Source organism: Mycetomoellerius zeteki, unplaced genomic scaffold (assembly GCF_001594055.1).
Source record: "Mycetomoellerius zeteki isolate Tzet28-1 unplaced genomic scaffold, Tzet1.0 scaffold707, whole genome shotgun sequence".
NCBI classification, from domain to species: Eukaryota; Metazoa; Arthropoda; class Insecta; order Hymenoptera; family Formicidae; genus Mycetomoellerius; species Mycetomoellerius zeteki.
Genome location: NW_017257728.1, coordinates 405,002 through 423,162, shown reverse-complemented (window position 1 = coordinate 423,162; position 18,161 = coordinate 405,002). Strand labels below are relative to the sequence as shown.

The 18,161-nt window shown below is 34.9% G+C and overlaps 2 protein-coding genes across 4 annotated transcripts in view; one reads left to right on the top strand and one right to left on the bottom strand.

Annotated features, from left to right (window-relative positions):
* Positions 1-529: 529 nt before the first annotated feature.
* Positions 530-941, bottom strand: LOC108729203 (uncharacterized). Its single transcript, XM_018458202.1, has 2 exons — positions 861-941; positions 530-774 (listed from the first exon to the last, which is right to left on the bottom strand). The coding sequence occupies exons 1-2, from the start codon at positions 934-936 to the stop codon at positions 530-532; spliced, it is 321 nt and encodes a 106-aa protein (XP_018313704.1). The 5' UTR covers positions 937-941.
* Positions 942-948: 7 nt separating this feature from the next.
* The window catches only part of LOC108729223 (protein apterous), a 47,873-nt gene continuing 30,660 nt past the window's right edge, over positions 949-18,161 (top strand). For 2 of the 3 annotated variants that reach the window (XM_018458234.1, XM_018458233.1), the window contains exon 1: positions 950-1,576. In XM_018458234.1, coding sequence (XP_018313736.1) covers positions 1,529-1,576 — 48 coding nt within the window. In that variant the 5' untranslated portion in view covers positions 950-1,528. Of the gene's footprint in view, positions 1,577-18,161 lie in introns of all 3 variants that reach the window. The other variant, XM_018458235.1, reaches the window with a different exon arrangement.

The window sequence follows — 18,161 nt, the reverse complement described above, 5'->3', positions numbered from 1 at the left end:
ATTGTTATAAATTTAAATTAGTAAAATAAACAGAATGTAAAAATTTTAATGCCGGTTATAAACACACAAATAAATAAAAACAAACGTTTCAATCCCTATTGGATCATTATCAATGTTAAAGAACAATACAATGATAAAATTAAAATTAAAAATTATAATTCGCTCTCATCTCGCAGTATTAACGTTTCAGCTAACATTAGAAGCAAATATCGTACAATATGGTAACATTATGTTCTTCTGTTTCAGTATGTGATAACGTATAATCATAGTTTCTTAGAATGCGGATCTTAATAGATAGTCTATTGTTAGATAATGCGAAGAGAGTTAAAAAGTGATGTCATTATTCGTCTATTTACTGAGACAATAATATTTTTTTCATTATAAAATGTCGACAAAATTTTACCCCGGAGGAAACTTTCAACTAATCAGAAATTTTAGAAGTTTCTCAGCAGAGGAAAAGAAATATTATTCCTTTTGTTGAGGAAGAAAAGATATTGTAATATTTCAACATGCACAATTTATGATTACCCTAGAGGTTACGACAATGCCGAGGTACAGCGGCGCCGGCTTCCTTCTCCCTTGGTCTTCCTTCTGCCCTTCTCAAGCAAACCCGTTCGTCAGGAGTGAACGCTTCATCACGGCATTCACAGCGCGCGAGACGCAAAAGGGGTGGAACCCACATATCGCGCAACGAGTGGGGTGGCGTGGGAGTGGCCTCGCGTAAGCCAGAGTCCGCCTCCTTGCCGCTGATTTCAGTTTCGTCGCCAGGCGGCGCTGCTAAACACTGGGACTGGACTCGACCTTGCCGGTACCCTCACTCCGTATCGCGGCTCCGGCTCGTCGGAACCGTTCGGACTTACCTTGGCGCAGCAGAGTCGTCCCTCGTCTCGTGCGCATCAAGCTCCGTTCGTCGTCGCGTATCTTCACGGAGCACATGGTCCCGAAAGATCACTCTATACTGGACGTTCCTCCGGGAGTAAAGGAACAATTACGAATGGGTGATCCTTCATCAGTGTGATCAGTGGGGAATTGGGTTGAGTGCGGGTGCGTGAACGATTAATTTGGTGTTTTTTTGTCGTCGTAGTGCGCCGGGGCGATAATGGAGTATGGACCGCGAAGTACAAATTGGATTGTCGATGATACCGGTAACAATAACGGACTTCAGTGCTAATCTGTGAAGTGACATGAGTGTTACTTGCGTATGATTGTTCATGGAACTGTTGTCGACTTCGTTAAAGAATCGCGAGATGCACCCGTGAGAGCTCCTCCCTCGACTATTCTCGAAGGTGTCACGGAGGGATTCAACCCCCCACATTAGTGTCGTGATATCGGGAGTGTTGCGGGGGGAGTAACGTAAGAGAGGAGAGGACGAGGGTGGACGCGGTAGAGGTGGAAGGAAGAGAAGACTCGAGTCACAGCGGACGCCATCTCCGCGTTATCGGCAAGCGGACCCCTCGGGACTCCCCCCCGAGTAACATCGGTGTCGCGCACCCTCAGCGGGAACTACCCCGCGACAGCGGCCACACTGATGGGAGTGTATGAGGAGCGCGCCCCTCCTACCACCGGCATGCACTGGGTGAGTGTCATCCCTGTGTCCGCGTTGCTCATTGGCCGTCCCGCACCAGCTGGTACACCCCGCCGTCTGGGGCGGAAGCTCCTCGCTCAGATTGCGATTCTGTGATAGCATCTTCGCCAATATTTCTCCTAATCGAATTCAAGATGGTGTATCTGGGACTGCTTACTGGGATTTTTACGAGTACTTACCAACGAATTTTTAAGAGCTTGCTCTTTAATTGATAATTTTAATCAGTCCCAGTATCAGAATTCGTTTTGTGTAACGTGACGGGGTCACTTCTGATAATATGCATTGTGAGAATGTAGGAGACGTGAAATAAAATGACTTATTTACAATGCTGTAAAAAAGTCAGAAGAATAAAAACTTATTTAATAATCTGCTAACATTTTTGACGTGGCAAGGAAGGTCGAATCTAAAAATCAATGTTAATTAATTGCACTCTTTGTTAGAGTTTTATATACAAACGAGTAAGACTGTCTGTCTTTTTGCTATAAGTATATCTTTTTATCTTTCTGATATTTTTAAATATGCAAAGCTATGCAAATTATATATTATATCTCAAGTAATAATACAGTTTGTTTAAGAATGGAAGGCATTCATATATTTTTTATATAATTTGTAATTGAAAGTGATACATATATTGAATATTTTTTTTTATCAAACAATTATAAAAAATGGAAGAAAGATAGAAAGAAAAATTATTGCAATAAAAGAACTTTTTATTTTTACTCCAAATGTATATTTTCTAATCTTCATATAAATTGTTTGTGTCTCTAATTTTCTGAATTAATAACTTTTTTTTAAAGTTATATTTTTAAGCACGGATATAAATTCATTTGGGAAAATTTCGGGAAATAAATTTACTTAGTTCACAATTAGTTACAAAATGTCTTTGCATAGCACAGAAGTTTAAAATAGATTATTTAGATAGTTTCTGTAATAGTTGAACTACGTATACGTGTAGACAAATTTATGTCTAGAAACTTGTATAAGTAATGGCCACTCATAACCGTTGTAAAATTAATAAATTTCTCTCTTGTCTTATATTAACAGTTTTCTCTTCCTTTTATAATTCGCGTCGGCTATATTTATAACACAGTCTATGCATATTTTCTATTCTGTCACATAGTAGAATGCGCGCGCGACTGACATGAAATTATTTGTCAAGTGACCATTTTTACAGAATGATATATCTATATTGAAAGTCTACATACAATTTTTTAAATAGCGTCAATATTTAAAATTTGTGTTAATGTAGAATATTGTCCGAAAATATGATTAGCCGATCAAATCAGTTATTCGATGAAATTAGTTTTACGTAATAACTTTGCCGAAACCGAACTGCAGTCTTCGTTCCAAATGAGAATGTATGATTTTATACGAGCTCAGCTTAAAGAATGTAAATTTTGACAATACAGAATTTTTGCAGATACAAAAGCGATCTCTCTGACTTCGTGACTAGGGTTTCATCATTATTATCATCAATAGACTAAATCTTGGCCTCTTAGAAAAAGGTCATTCTATGTGGACTTTGACTTTCCTCTGGTTACAATCGTAATTTTCATAGAAAGTGGTCGTAAACATCTTGTAGTTCAATATTTACTCTGAGAGATCGATTTTTTTGTTAAACTTGTTTATTATTGCTGTTATTTAGAACAAGGACCGATGCTACCACGATTTTTTATTTTTTTTAATTACATTAGGATTAAATTCATATTCTTCGGGTGTTTTATTAATTCTGGGATTTACGTGTTTCAAATTGCATTCACAATTTTATTTTAAATGTACACTCATCGAACAGTTTATTCTACGGTTTACTACAAACTTTATGAACTTTGTCGTAACCGTCGCTGCAGTGTTGAAGAATCAGATTGATTTGAAAATATGACAGAACAGATCCAAGTTGAACTTAGCTCGCAGATACGATTCCGAAACATGCGACGGACGCTCTCCAAAGCAGACAATCATAAAATGTCTTGAATTTATTTCAAAAACACTTTGTAATTAATAAACTACAGAAACTGTCTAAACATAAAATGACAAACTTTGTAACATGATTTTAAACGATATGTCATCAATATTAGGAAATATTTCTATATTAATAATATTTCTATATTAATAGGTACCTACAAATCTTTTTACAATAAGTTGCGATTTAAGGGGTTATTACATGAAAAAAAGGATTATAAAAAAGTATATAAGTTATCGCAAAAACCAAAGGTATTTCTTTAGATAATTCAATTAACAATAGCTCAGTAAAATTTCAAAGCATTTGAATGAAATTTGTGATAGTTCTGGTGTCCACCGTTTTTGAAAACACTATTTTGAGAAAAATGCGATTAAAGTTCCGATCGCATGCTGAGAAGAGCTATACACTGTTTGACATCGACTGTATCTTTGTCAATATTCGGAATTTTATATTCGCATAAAAAATTTTACATTTTCAAGATCACAAACTACCGATTTAAGCAATAAAAAATTTTTCAATTTTTTTGAAAGTTTCAGGGTGTGATAACTCCTTAAACTAAAGTCTAAAAATTCATTTTTTGTCGATTATATTAATGTGAAATGTTAATTTACGAAACCATTGTGAGGAATGCAGCTAGTAAATACAAACGAATCTATTACTTTGAGAAGATTATAAATCTTCACGACTTTAATCATTAACTTTTTGAACCACAAAGATAACGGTTTATTTTGATATACTGAATGATTAGTGATTTATCATTAATTGGCACATATCTTCTAGTTGGGAAGTAAAATTTAAAGGCATAATTATATCGGAGATTAACATTTGGAAAGATTATCCAAAGGTCATGGTGCGTGTCATACTGTGTGATGAATACGCAAAATGACTGATCTTGTCTTTTGCGAAAATTTGATATGATTAATTAACCGCCAGCAGATACTCGCTAATTAATATTAATATTATCAAGCTTTTTGAGATTAAAGAATAAAATCGTAAATAGGGGAATAAGACTCGTATCGTAAGTAATTACATATTACATTTTTATATAGGCGTATTCTTAGAAATACCGAAATAAATGCTATATATCAAACTGACAAGCAATCAATAATCTTTTGAAAATTTTTCGTAGTATTAAAAATATCCCATACTTGATCGTTCTGAACACAAAACTGTGATTGCTAACAATTAAGTGAACCAATGTGAAAACTCGACAGACGATAATTATTCTGAAGTAACAGGATTACATGGCCAGGTGTGATAACATGGTCCACCTTCGAGTAACATTAATTTGCTCTTAATCAACCGGTCGAGGCCGTCGTAAGTAACGAGTACTGCTTGTAAACAAACGTAATTGATTGTCCCTTGTCGTCGATTAATTAAACTGACGCGTTAATCATGCATACACCAATGGATGAAGCGTAAAATAACATTGCTAAAGAAAATTAAGGTCTTTTCGTATAAATTTCAATATGAGTCATTAATAATAGTAATTAATGTTCAATAAGAAAAATATCCAAACAAACACATTTATATAAAAAATACTTATATTTCTTTTCGAAAATCTCCACGAATTATTCATTTCTTTTAAATTAAGTATTATTAATTATATATGCTTTATATTATAATATTCCATTGGAACAGTTAAATGGAATTTTAAAGCCTAAATTAAAGTTATATAAATATATTTGTGTGTTTTAAAATTTAAATTTGATTTTCAGATGTAAAGCGAAAGTACACAACAAAAACGATATTCAAAGGCTGTTTGTAGTGAATATTATTATTTGTTGTTAGGAATATTTTCGGCCTAATTCCATCTTAATGAAAATACATTAATGTAGAAAATTATAATATAAAGTTCCATATTATATGTTTTAGATTTTTTATGATACTCTTTTTTTAAAAAAAATTTTACAGTGTAAATAAATTCATATTATAGTATTACGCAAATAAATCAATAGATTTATTTATATCTATTAAACTTGCATAAACAAAATTAAATTAATAAGTACAACTAATATAGATTTAAATTAGTTGAATGAATTTATCCATTTTATTAATCATTAATCAAGACCGAAACATGAGAGTTGCAAGGACTGGTTTTGAATTTACATTATGCATAAGTTATATCTCGATTTAAATATAGTTTTTGTTCGATATATGTAACTTAAGTAGAAATAGATCCCTTTTAAACTTGATATTTAAGATTTAAAGATCTTAACATTATATCTGTTTGGTATAATAATAAATGTGTTTTGTGAGCTTCAAAGAGAGAGAAAGAGAAAAACGGATAGGCGTATTTTGTACATATACCATATGTTCATTGAACATTTCGCAGACGCTAACAAAGCGTCGCAGATCGGAAGGACTAATTTCCGTCTTCCGGGAAAGCGCATCGTATTTATTAGCGATATCGTTCGATTTGGCGTCGGTTAGTCTCATAGCGCGAACGTTGCGATTTTTCCGCGGATGTCCGCTTGCAACACCAGGGGAGAAAGTGAGAGGGGACGATCAATGTAGCTTCGATGATATAAAAGGCCATCTTGCTGCGAACGTGTCTGGTTACGATAACGCGCGCGTTTGTGACAAGTGTAATTTATTATACGCGCCGAGATTATATCCTGTTATATCCGTCACCCTTTCTTACCCCTCCTACCCTCCCTGCGAGCCTACCGTCATGGTAGTCGTCGTCGCGGCCAAACGCTCGACATTTAACTTTGCACTCGAAACTTCAACCTGGTCGGCTTCATGCTGCACTTGTTGTTGACGTTATCATTTATTTCAGAAATGGATATACGGGGTGTCGCAGAGAGAAATGTTTCGGTCATTCGACGACGCACTCAACGAATGTCAAAAATTCTTCACGTTATCATTGATTCATTTCTCATTTGACAGACTTATTTTTTTCATTCCCAATATTACGTAACTTCGTTATTCTTTTAGTTTAAAGAGTGGAAGGTTGTTTTTCGACCATCACTCTTAAATCTTGGTGCAGGTGATTATTCAAATTGCATAACGAATCATTATCATCTTCAAAGAATTATATTTATGGATTTAACCTTCTTTTCTCTTAATTTATCTACAAGTACTAGCCTACACTGAAAAAGTCTGGTAATAGCTACCAAATATTGAGTGAAATAATTCCAATCAAATGTTCAGTTAATAGATCCATTTTTTCAATATAAAGCAGCTGACACAATAGATAATTTTAGACATTTTTTTTGGCAAAAAACGGATTTTGCAGAATTACCCTATCACGTCACATTTTTTAACTATTTTAACTCAAAAGCATCCAAAAGTACTATTTTCGGAAGAAATCACTTTTAAATACAATTTTCAAAAATGTGATATGATAGGATAATTTTATTAACGGATTCGTTTCCGGCGACAAAAAATCTAAAAGAGATCTAAGAGATCACCTCTTTTCTTGTAGGTATAAAATCCGTGTCGGGTTTATTAATAACATTGGTCCAAATCTTGCGCATCCTACTTCTACGTTATGCGGTTCACTTAATTTTCCGACGGAATAGAATTTCTCCGCCTGATGCGATTTTGATGGAAATCAATTCCCATAATGTGAGGAGAGACGAAAAGCATGATGGCGTGACGACGCTGTCGCGATGCTATGAAGGAAATATCTTATATAAGTTATTCGGCATTGATTGACTAATATCGCAGAAAATATAATAAACTGAAAAAAATATTTTCATTTTAATAAATGATTTAAAATCTAAGGATGATAATATTGAAGTTGGTTGATATTAAAAATTAATGATCAGTTGAGTTGTTCAAGGAACACGTAATTTTATTCTTTTATAAATTAATTATATTTATTAATTATATAAATAATTAATTATATAAATTAATTATAAATTAATTTGCTCAAATTGCATTAAAAGAGATTTCATTTAATTTGAAGTTTGCGTCAGGAAATTTTTATCGTTCTATACAAATTAAAAACTTTTTGTGGCTGGGAAAGACTTAATATGATTATCGCGCGGTTCTTTCTCGTCGATTGTCATGTTATGTCACGCACTTAATTTACCTCGATCAGAGAGAAGCCAAATTTCGAGGCCACGATGTTCGCGTGTCGAAATCATTTAGCATGCAAGCGCGCATTGAACAGCGTCGATGAACCGCACGCAAATCTGCTGTTGGTAGCGAAGACACTTAAACTCAACAGTTTATTAAACGTATATATAGATATAACATTGCAGCAATAAGGGATTTTAAGTACTACTCTGAAGCCCGGTTTTTCATTTTTTGGTTATCTTGTGATTAGCAAAGATTAATCTACACGGAGAGAATTTTTTCTTAGAATTTACCCTAAAAGTATAGTAAGTGAAACAACATTGTATTTCGAAGAATTTTTTTTTTATATAATTCTCTTTCATTTAATAAAATTACAATAAAGTATAAAATAAGTTTGATTAATTTTACTGAAGTGCATGGTAAAAATTTTTTAAATATTGTATTGTACCACCAACTATCACATTTTTAAAGTAAATTCTAAGAGAAAATTCTCTCCGTGTGATGATAACATAAAAATTGTATTTTTTTAATTACAATTAATTACTAATTATTGATTGATGATTTTTGTAGTGAGTAACTTTTAAATTACAAAATTATTAGTTTAGTGATCTAGCCAGAAAAACACAATTTTTACATTATCATTAAGTTAAGTGAGGCTAAACCATCAGTATTAACGAAGTAATGAAAAACTAGGCCTCAGTGCGATTTTCTCTTACTTTGTTGTGCTATAACATTTTTATTAATATGAAGATACATACATTTGCTTGTTACCGATATATTCCTTAGACCCAATTTTTCATTATCTGGTTAACATGTTAAACTTAATCTGATGTTTCACCCAGGCATCATTATAGATGAAGCCCATTGGATAAAACATCGATTAAACCTAACCTCAAGTTAACCAGAAAATTAAAAATCGGGCTTTAATGTCTGACGTTTTGATTAAAGAAATTGTTATAATATGTTCATTTTTATGTAGTATTTTTTACAATTCCCAATGTGACAAAACGAGAGTGGCACCAATCAAGAACTAGAGGATAATTCCAAACTCGCATCTTCCTCTTTACCGCAAGCATTTATCTTGATATAAATCATATCTTTCGGCAAGCAACGCAAGCTTTCTTATAGGAAAAAAATAATTGTCTTTGAACTATATTTTTTTTAGAAGTACTATTTTCTATGTTTCGTAGGATTGTGTTCACGGAAAACAAATTTTGAATATTAACATTATCAAGGCCCGGAGATGTTACCATTTCGTTTAACTCCCGTTTAATTTTCGTTCAACTTGCCAGCAAAGTAATGCGAAAAGCTTGCGCTCGCGCGCGCATCCGGTACCGTTAAACATAATAATTGAATTGATATAAGCATCCCTAGCTGCCGGGCGATTCTTGCGGAATGCGAGAAGCAGGATGATGCCCATTCGAAGGGGGACCGCTAATCTCTCGGGGTCAGGTCGCGATTCTTGGCCTCCCTGGCATGCGACACCCGCCGCTCCTCCAGCGTGTTAACAGAACTCCGTTTATCAGGGCAATCGGGTGAGAAGGGAGAAGGAGGGAAGAGAGGAAGAGGAACGAGTTTAAACCTCGCGAGACTGGCCAACTGACTATTTTTCAGACCTCATGTTTTGGCCGTTGTGAGCTTCGAAAATACAGCCGTGATTTATGTATCCATCGCTCTCGTTCGTGATTTATGCAGCGCTCGCAGCCATTTTTACTGATTGCAAATGAGAATGAGGAACAAACAAAGAGCAACGACAGTTCAATACAGATTAAACAGATGCATAATTGAAAATTATTTCATAAATTGTATATTTGCATATTCTCACGAGAATTTCGATGCGTCGTCATTATATCGAAAGCCCACATATAAAATTACATATGTGTACCCCATACATAATTGGAATTCTACGCTGTTAAATATCAAAGGAGCAATAATAACTCAATCTCTTGAATTAAAAAATATAACATTTTGTTATTTTTAACTTCCATGTGTCAAAATGTAAATCAATTTATCTTTATAGCTACTTTTAAAGTAGAATAATAACATTCTGGATTTAATGAATTAAATTTCATTTATTTGATATATTTCCTTGAGTTATAAATTGTTTAATTTCATTGTATTGGTTGAATTAACAACATATTGTAGGAGCAGTGGTGACTTATTAGAAATGACTAAAAATAACTCAAATTGGCTATAAGTTGACATTATGAATTTAACAATAGATATACATGAGTTTTTAGCGATGGATTTCCGATTACTGTATAATATAAAAGGAAAACGGACTCTCAATGATAAGTTACTTCAACGTGAAGTTAATTTATGGGCCGTTTGTGATAAATGTGCAATCTATTCATACGCCGGAGCTGTTAATTGATTCTCGGTTCAGAATATTTCACGAATAAAATTAGCAATGCATAAAACTACACTTGCGCGATGTATGTACCATTGATACTCTTCAGGGCGATCTAATAATACGCTTTAAAGTGGAGCACGATGTGGTGCGAATCAACGATCCGGCTAATTTGCGACGTATATATGTACGTCACCGTTTTAGAAGGACAACGCTTCTCGCTTAATTTGCTTAAGAAATAGCATCAAAGGAGGGGATCACCTGCGACATACAGCCAATAGGTCTGTTCTTTTTGGCTAAAGTTCTTCTTGCACGGTTCATCTTTCTTCCTTTTCTTTTCACATTGGAGAGGAAAAGAGAAAAAATGAATCGTGCAAGAAGTTCAGCTAAAAAGAACAGGCCTATAGTATTCGTCAAAATTCGAAATGAATTGGATTCCTACGACGCGCATTAAGTGGCGCTGATTGTGAGATTATTTTGTCTATCATGTGCCTAGCGCAATTCTAATATTATATATTATTTCAATCGTCGTTGTTTATAAATAAATTCACGCGTAACTCAACGGATAGTGACATGAGATTCACTAAATCAACGGATAGTAACACGAGAGTTTGGGAAGATGCTAGAAATGAATAACAAGTGTCGAAAGTTTTATCACGCATTACATAAGAGTTGTTATTCGAGCATGAAATTCGGACGCCGTGAAATTTGTCACCTGGACGCTGAAATATAAAGTCTATTCTACAATTGTGTAAGCCTAAGCGTAGTTGTAAGAATTTGACCAATCACAGTCGAATATTCTTTTCGAATTCGGCTGTGATTGGTGAATTTTTACAACTACAACCACTTACAACTACGCTTAAGCGATTGTAGAATAAGCTTAATGCGTGGTCTACAATAGGCAGTAGTAGTAGTGGATTAAAAAATAGGCGCAGAAATCGATCAATCATAATTGATTATTTTTCTCACATTCGACTATGATTGGTTGATTTCTACGCCTATACTCCTTAATCCACTACTGCTACTGTCCGTTGTAGACCACGCATAACAGGTGGCCTTTTTCTCCCTTGATCTCTAGTATCTTCGATCGAGATAGTGATTTTGTGACACCCTGTATATGAGGCACGGTAGCACGCCATCCAATATTTCTGGCCATTCGGTCGGCATTCCCGCGAATTCTCTTTAGTTCGGCCGATTGGTAGCCCGCAACGGCAAAGCGGAGAAGTGCAGATAGCCGGGCAGTTTATCGGCTCTCCGCGGTGTTAAGCGTCGCCCACGCGTTTTAAGAGAAAGAGAGAGAGAAAGAGAGGAGAGAAAACCGCGGTCGGCGCGATGGACGAGGCTGTTTATTGTTATCGCTATCGTTGGCCGAGCAAGGGAAGCTGATACGCGCGTCACCAGCACACGTGCCGCTCTGCGCGTGAATGAGACTACCGAACAGCAAAACGTAACGCACACTTCAGTTTTAACGCTTTCCTCGAGAATTCTCATCGGCTTTTTTGCTAGAGAGGTCTCGAAGAAAATTTTCTTCTTGCATCTTGAAGACCTTTTACGTTTTATAAAAGAGAAAACATCACGGATCTCTTCTCTCCGTCGGAGATAACAGGACGTAACAGAACAATCGGACGTTTATTTGATCACGAATACGAAAAATACACTGCATTATTCGCGATCTTATAATATACCAAATTCTCGAGGTATTTCTCGAGGTTTATGAGATGATCTTTATTGATATTAATTTATGAGGTATCCTTATTGCATATTAATAATATTAAATTAATTATTAATCCAATAATATCATGTTACATTTTTAGCTCTTTGGGCAGTTTAACACTAAAAGTACCGAATAATCATTTTACGATCGTTTCTATTTTTTAGATTAATGTTTTATTTTTTATGTAAATGATAGGATTCTGAAATTCTTTGATTTTTCAATAATTACAGACTTTGTATTGATAAAATATTTGAGTTTTCATCACACATTCTTTATTTTTATTATAATTTATTCGTTTAATCCTTTTAGTAAGAAATTTTGATCCTTCTAATGTTAAATGCAATTCAATATTAGAAGGACCGAGATTTCTTACTCACTAAAAGGATCAAAACGAATAAATGTTTCAAGATTTAACAGTAATTGGCGCGTGGTTTAAAAACATAATTGAGGTTAAAAGCATAAAGGAGAACTGTAAAGAATTCACAAAAGTTATAGATGAGATTGACGTTTCAAAATGTTAATACGATACTTATCTTTTGTATAATATATATGTAATAATTATTATTTACTTATTAAAGCGTAACATAAGTTTATGTTAAACAACGTTCGAGAATTACGAAATTTTGTATCGCATCTTTTTTAGGGATATTTCTGTATAAGGGAGAAATACAAGGGTCCTCATTTATCATTGTCAAAATCATATTGTCATATCAATTATCATATTGTCAAAAAAGTAGAATTTTTAAAAGCATCTATCGTTTATTTTTCAATCATCGATACAAAAAGTTATTTGCGATCTATTATATGCTATAATCAAGTTTCGAGTTAAAGACGAAGAACTCTGACGACGTCAGCGACGTTGCTGCGCCATTGATATCGAGGACGAGCCATCCCGATAATTTTTTTACCCGTCGCCGTCGTTGTCGATGCTGAAAGAAATTTCGCTGACTCAGCCGCAGCCGTTCCGGGCTTCTTCTTCGGGCTTTGAGCACTGAAAAAGAGAACCGAGTTACAATTTACTGCGATAACGCTGTATCTCGGTAGGTCGTGACGTAAGGTTATCGTGCATGCTTTTCCGTAGTCGGAACTCGTTCGGTCTCGCGTTTTCAAACAAATTACCGCCTGCGACCGGCGCGACGGCTCCATTTTTCAAGTCCCGTCGCTGCGCAACGTTTGTTAACGCTCTTCGCTGACCGTTGTTGACCAGGTATCCCAGAATCGCTGGATCTTCTTTCGAATAACAACGATAGAACTTCCACAAAATTATATAACTTACATTTGCATCATTGAAACGTATTTAAAATTTGAAATGTTAAAATTAAAAAATAAACGTTTAACCTTCAATAAATAATATAATTATCTTAAACGTGTTTCTGATAGAGGTTGAAATCTGTTATTGTGCTCTTGTTCTTATTGGTTACGCTGTTTTTTATTGTATTTAAGGCTTTACGTTTTTTTGTGTACTAAAAGCTTAAAGCTAGAAATACATTTAAAAAAGTGAGGTAATAAGATGTAAGCAGTAAGCGAATCGTCCAATGACAATAAAAAACGTACAATAACCTGCTTACGTTTTTGTGTGTGCCATGCTAAGTCTCAAAATACAATAGGTAGTAAGATGTAATAAGCTTTAAGCTTGTAATAAGAAATCAACCAATCATAATTGATTATTTTCCTCATATTCGACTGTGATTGGCCAATATCTTACTGCTTAAAGCTTACTATATCTATTGTGTTTCACGTTTTCACGTGAGAATTTTAGTATAGTAAGTTGTATGCCGTAAGAAATCGACCAATCACAGTCGAACGTGAGAAGAATGATCGACTATGATTAGTCAATTTCTTACACAGCGGCTTACTACACAGTATTACTCCCATTGTAGACGGCCCGTAAATCTCTCACGTGAAAAATAAGAATGTAACAAAAGATCAATTTTATTTGAGGAGAATTGATTGAATTGAATTACGTGAAAACATTCTTTTACATCCAACTTCCAAAATATGTTGAAGCAGCATCGTTTTATCGTTTGCGTCGAGTACACAGTATTTTATTCTTCATTTTTTTCACTATGAATCCTCAGCAGCAATAAAACGGGTGCTCTCTCGACGTTCTTTCAATTATCGCATCGCCGTCGCGAAGTGGCACTCGCGCGGGTCTCGCGAGTATACATGATGAAAGAACAAAAAAAAAGAGAGGAAACACAAACAGATTCGCGCAGGTAGGACGCGGTTTCTGCCGGCAGCCGGAGCGACATTTCTGACGGCATTCTACTCGTTTCCGTGCCGGCATCTCGTGACCGCGGATTCTGCGCGCGCGCGCGTTATTTACTCCGCGGTTTCGCGAAAATGAGGCGAGTAGAAAAAGGGAGAGGATTAAAAAAAAGGGGAGGAAAAGAGAAAGAGAGGGAAGGTGGACGCACGCCTTGCTCTTGTGCAAGCTTTGCCGCCGGGTGAAAGTCTGTTTGCAGTCTGCGAGAACACGTTGCCGGACCGCTCTCGAGATGGATAAGGATCTTGAGAGGATCGATCGCGCTCGACCGCCGGCTCTCGTGAGAAATTTATCGGCCGATCACGTCGGCCCTGCCTTTTCCCGTATTATTGTCCCATGTCGAGTCGCGGGAGACGCGGAACCTCTGAGACGAGTCGCGGGATCGGCACTATTTCAATTCAATCAGATCTTTCAAAATTGTTTCCAGAAAACAATTTGAACAGAAAATCCAAATTTAAGATAGACATCTTATCTTAATTCGAGACAGACACTCGAAAGACATTTCAAAGACACTTTTGCCAGAACTGTTTTAAAAGACGTCTAAAAGATATTTTATTTAAGACATCTCTAAGTCCCGTTATTACAAAATATGATGGTTACCTAAAGATTAAAGGTTACCACGGAATTCATGAATGAATTTCATTGATGAATTTCTTGATGATCTTGTCTTATAAAATCCTGATTTTGGACTTTGTGGATTATTTGAATTACTTCCTCCAATTACGAGTGACGTTTGTAAACATCGCGTGCGAAGGTAACGCATTTTCGTTATCTTTTCCGTCACATGGTAGCATCATGGAAATTGGGGATGAGTCACGCCCGCAGTTAAATTTGTTTCCGTGCTGGACAGGCCAGATCGGTATTTCCGCAAAATTACAAACGATATTGATTTGCAAATATAATTCGTGGCTCGGCTTAATGAGCCTGTTACCGCACACGACGGCGGTTCATTATGGGATAGGACAATGCGGGAGACACTTGGAGGAACGCGCATTCCTGTAATGCCTTCGCCGAGCCGATCCGCATTACGTAAGGATCAACAGCGTGCACGTAAAGATTACGTCGCGCTGCGAAAGCTTGCTGAAATAAAGTCAACGGTTAAATAAAGCCGCGTCGGAATTAACGATTCTGATCACGTCTCGCGCGGTGGTTAACGCGATACAATCGCCCTACGTGAACTTTTGCTTCCCGTTATACTACACAGAATGCCTTTAATATTTATTAATTAAATCTCTGCGAGATTAGAACTGACCCTACTCAATCTAAAAATAAAAAGATTTTTGAAAAATTAGTCTCCGCGAGATAGAAAATTTTATTATTTGATTTTATTCGATCTATAATAATAAGAAAGATCATCGGAAAATTCTAAAATCATATGAAACTTCTTGACTAGAAAAGTATGTAAGATTATTGAGGAAAACTTATCGGTGTTCAAGAATCATTAGGAATTTCACAAATTATAAAAAAAATTTTTACAATTTGTCCGAAGTTGATTCTAAGGACAGTTTCGGAACATTTATGTTGTGGGACTCCCCGTCTTAGAATTAACAGTTAGCATTATGCAACTAGTTGGCGCTAATTGTCGCCTTTAAACGTATTAAGAGAAGTAAATACATTATGTATGCATATATATACACACACACACTATATATATATATATAGTATAATGTAGTATAGTACAGTCAGGATTGGGAAAGTTACTTTTTAAAAGTAACCCGTTACCGTTATCGTTATTTGTGGTAAAAAGTAACTCATTACCGTTATTCGTTATCGATTCTAAAAAGTAACGCGTTACCGTTACTTATAAAATCGTTACTTTTCGTTACTTCTTTTTGTAATTATGCAGGAGACGGGCCTACTCATCGATTTTGGGGGGTGAAATTATTTTTGCACGAAACAAACGAATCTGGCAAAAAAAATAAATTGCACGAAACAAACGAATCTGGCAAAAAAATAAATGTCGCTCTGCCCGATGAACCGAGATATTAATGGTTAAAATTGATTACTATTGAGGTAAGGAAATCTGTCAGATTCATTCATTTCGTGCAAAAACGCGTCGAATGACGCTAATTTTCAAAATCGATGAATAAGCCTGTCTCCTGCATAATTACACTATTTTTAAATGTTAAAATAGGCTTCTAAGACAGAATGCTAAGACAAAATATAAATTTTCTTAGTAACGACCAAAACGAGTAGACAAGATGTTAAGAGATTACAATTTAATTAATTAATAAATAAATAATATAATTCCATAAACGTTTCAACTCACAGTCTTCTTCAATATGGTATAAATACAAATAAACATAATATTAAAATTCTTGTCATACATGTCGATATGGGATAATTTCTACATGGTTGTTGATAAAATTAATCATTATATTTTAATCGGAAGAAGACCGACGATGTAGAAATTATCCCATATCGACATATATGACTAGAATTTTAATATTATGTTTATTTGTATTTATATCATACTGAAGAAGACTCTGTGAATTGAAACGTTTATGGAATTATATTATTTATTTATTAATTAATTAAATTGTAATCTCTTAACACCTTGTTTGCTCGTTTTGATCGTTACTAAGAAAATTGATTGCTTTGCAAATTGTTTGAGCATTTATTATATTGTTTATTTTAAAATATAAATTAAATATAAGATATTTAGAAAGATATATATATCTTTGAACATTTCTATCTTTTATTAATATTTTACATACTTATGTTTAATTCTATGGTATTTTATTATATAATAGATGTTTTAGTTTTTAGTATTCTTATGCTAAAGCGAGGATAGTGAATGAAACAAAAATAGGCAAAAAGTTTATTGTTTATGTGATACTTATATTCTTATTATCTGTGATGGCCATGACCTATAAAAAAATAACGATGCAAGAGTAATGGGATCAATTTCGTTACTCGTTACTAAAGAAAATGTAACGTTTTCGTTACTAATAAAAAAAAGTAACGGTGTTACCGAATCGTTACCAAAAAAAAGTAACAAAAATGTAACGTCGTTTTAAGTAACGCGTTACTTCCCAACCCTGAGTACAGTACACACACACACACACACACACACACATATAGAAGTTTAATACCTTAGAATAATTCCACTCATGACATTTAAAAAAATACTTGAAAAATTCGATTGGAGACAATGATAAAAGTTGTGGCCTTGATCCCATGCTGTTCTATATTCAAATCCTTTGTAATACTAATAGGTCTTTTTAGAGTGCACAATAGAAAAACTTAAGCTATATACCCATAAATATTATATCACAGGATCTCAAAGAGTTTGTCAAAATATGTAGTGATGTGTTTTTGTCGTCTGACTAGTAGGTGAATTTAATGTAACATTCAAGATTTTTTGTATATGGCCAAAAATTCTTCTCAGTTGTAATATCCGCAAGAACAATAATAGCCAAAGAGAGGCAAAATCAGAGTTATAATCAAATATTTACAGAGAGAGAGAGAGAGAGAGAGAGAGAGAGTTTGCAATTTATATCTACGCAATCAGCGACGGGCATGTTGCGAACACTTAAAACACACAGTGGCTGCCATCGGATTGGCCGCCTTCGTGCCTTATAGGGTCTCGCACATGCGCGCGGGCGCGCTATGTGTCTTGCGACATCCATCAGACGACCGACTACCATCGCTGGTGTGCTACTCTTTCTCTCCGCGCGTTTCTTCCCTCTGGTGACAGCGACGGTTGCAAACTTGCAACCCGTCGTCACTTCACCTCCATTCCATTCGCGAGTTCGGTCCGATCGGTCCTGCTTGTCCTCGCCGTGTCCTCGCTTTGTCCTTTATATCCTTTTACTTCACTCGGCTTCCTCTTCTTCTTTAGTCTTGTTAGTCCCTTTAATTCGTTGATCCCTTTCGTCTTTCAATCTTTCTAACTGTCTTAATATTTTTACTCTGTTAATTGCCTTATTTTTATGATGTCTTAATTCTTCCGTTAAATTCTTACGTCCTCTTCTCTTACTTGCAATTCATGCTATTTGTTATTTTTCTTTTCTTGACTTCAGTTCTTTTCTTTCCTACGTTCATTCGTGTATTTTGACATTTTCTGTTTTTGTCTCAATCTTCTTATATTATTAATAATTTTTTATCTATCATGATTTTCTATTAATTATAATTTCCTTTAATAGCTATTTTCTGAATTATACATCTCGATCGCTTAAAGTCACAAAATGCTTAATAAGTAATAATACGAATAATGCGCTACTTTTATTTACAAATTCCCGGTAAGGGATATTA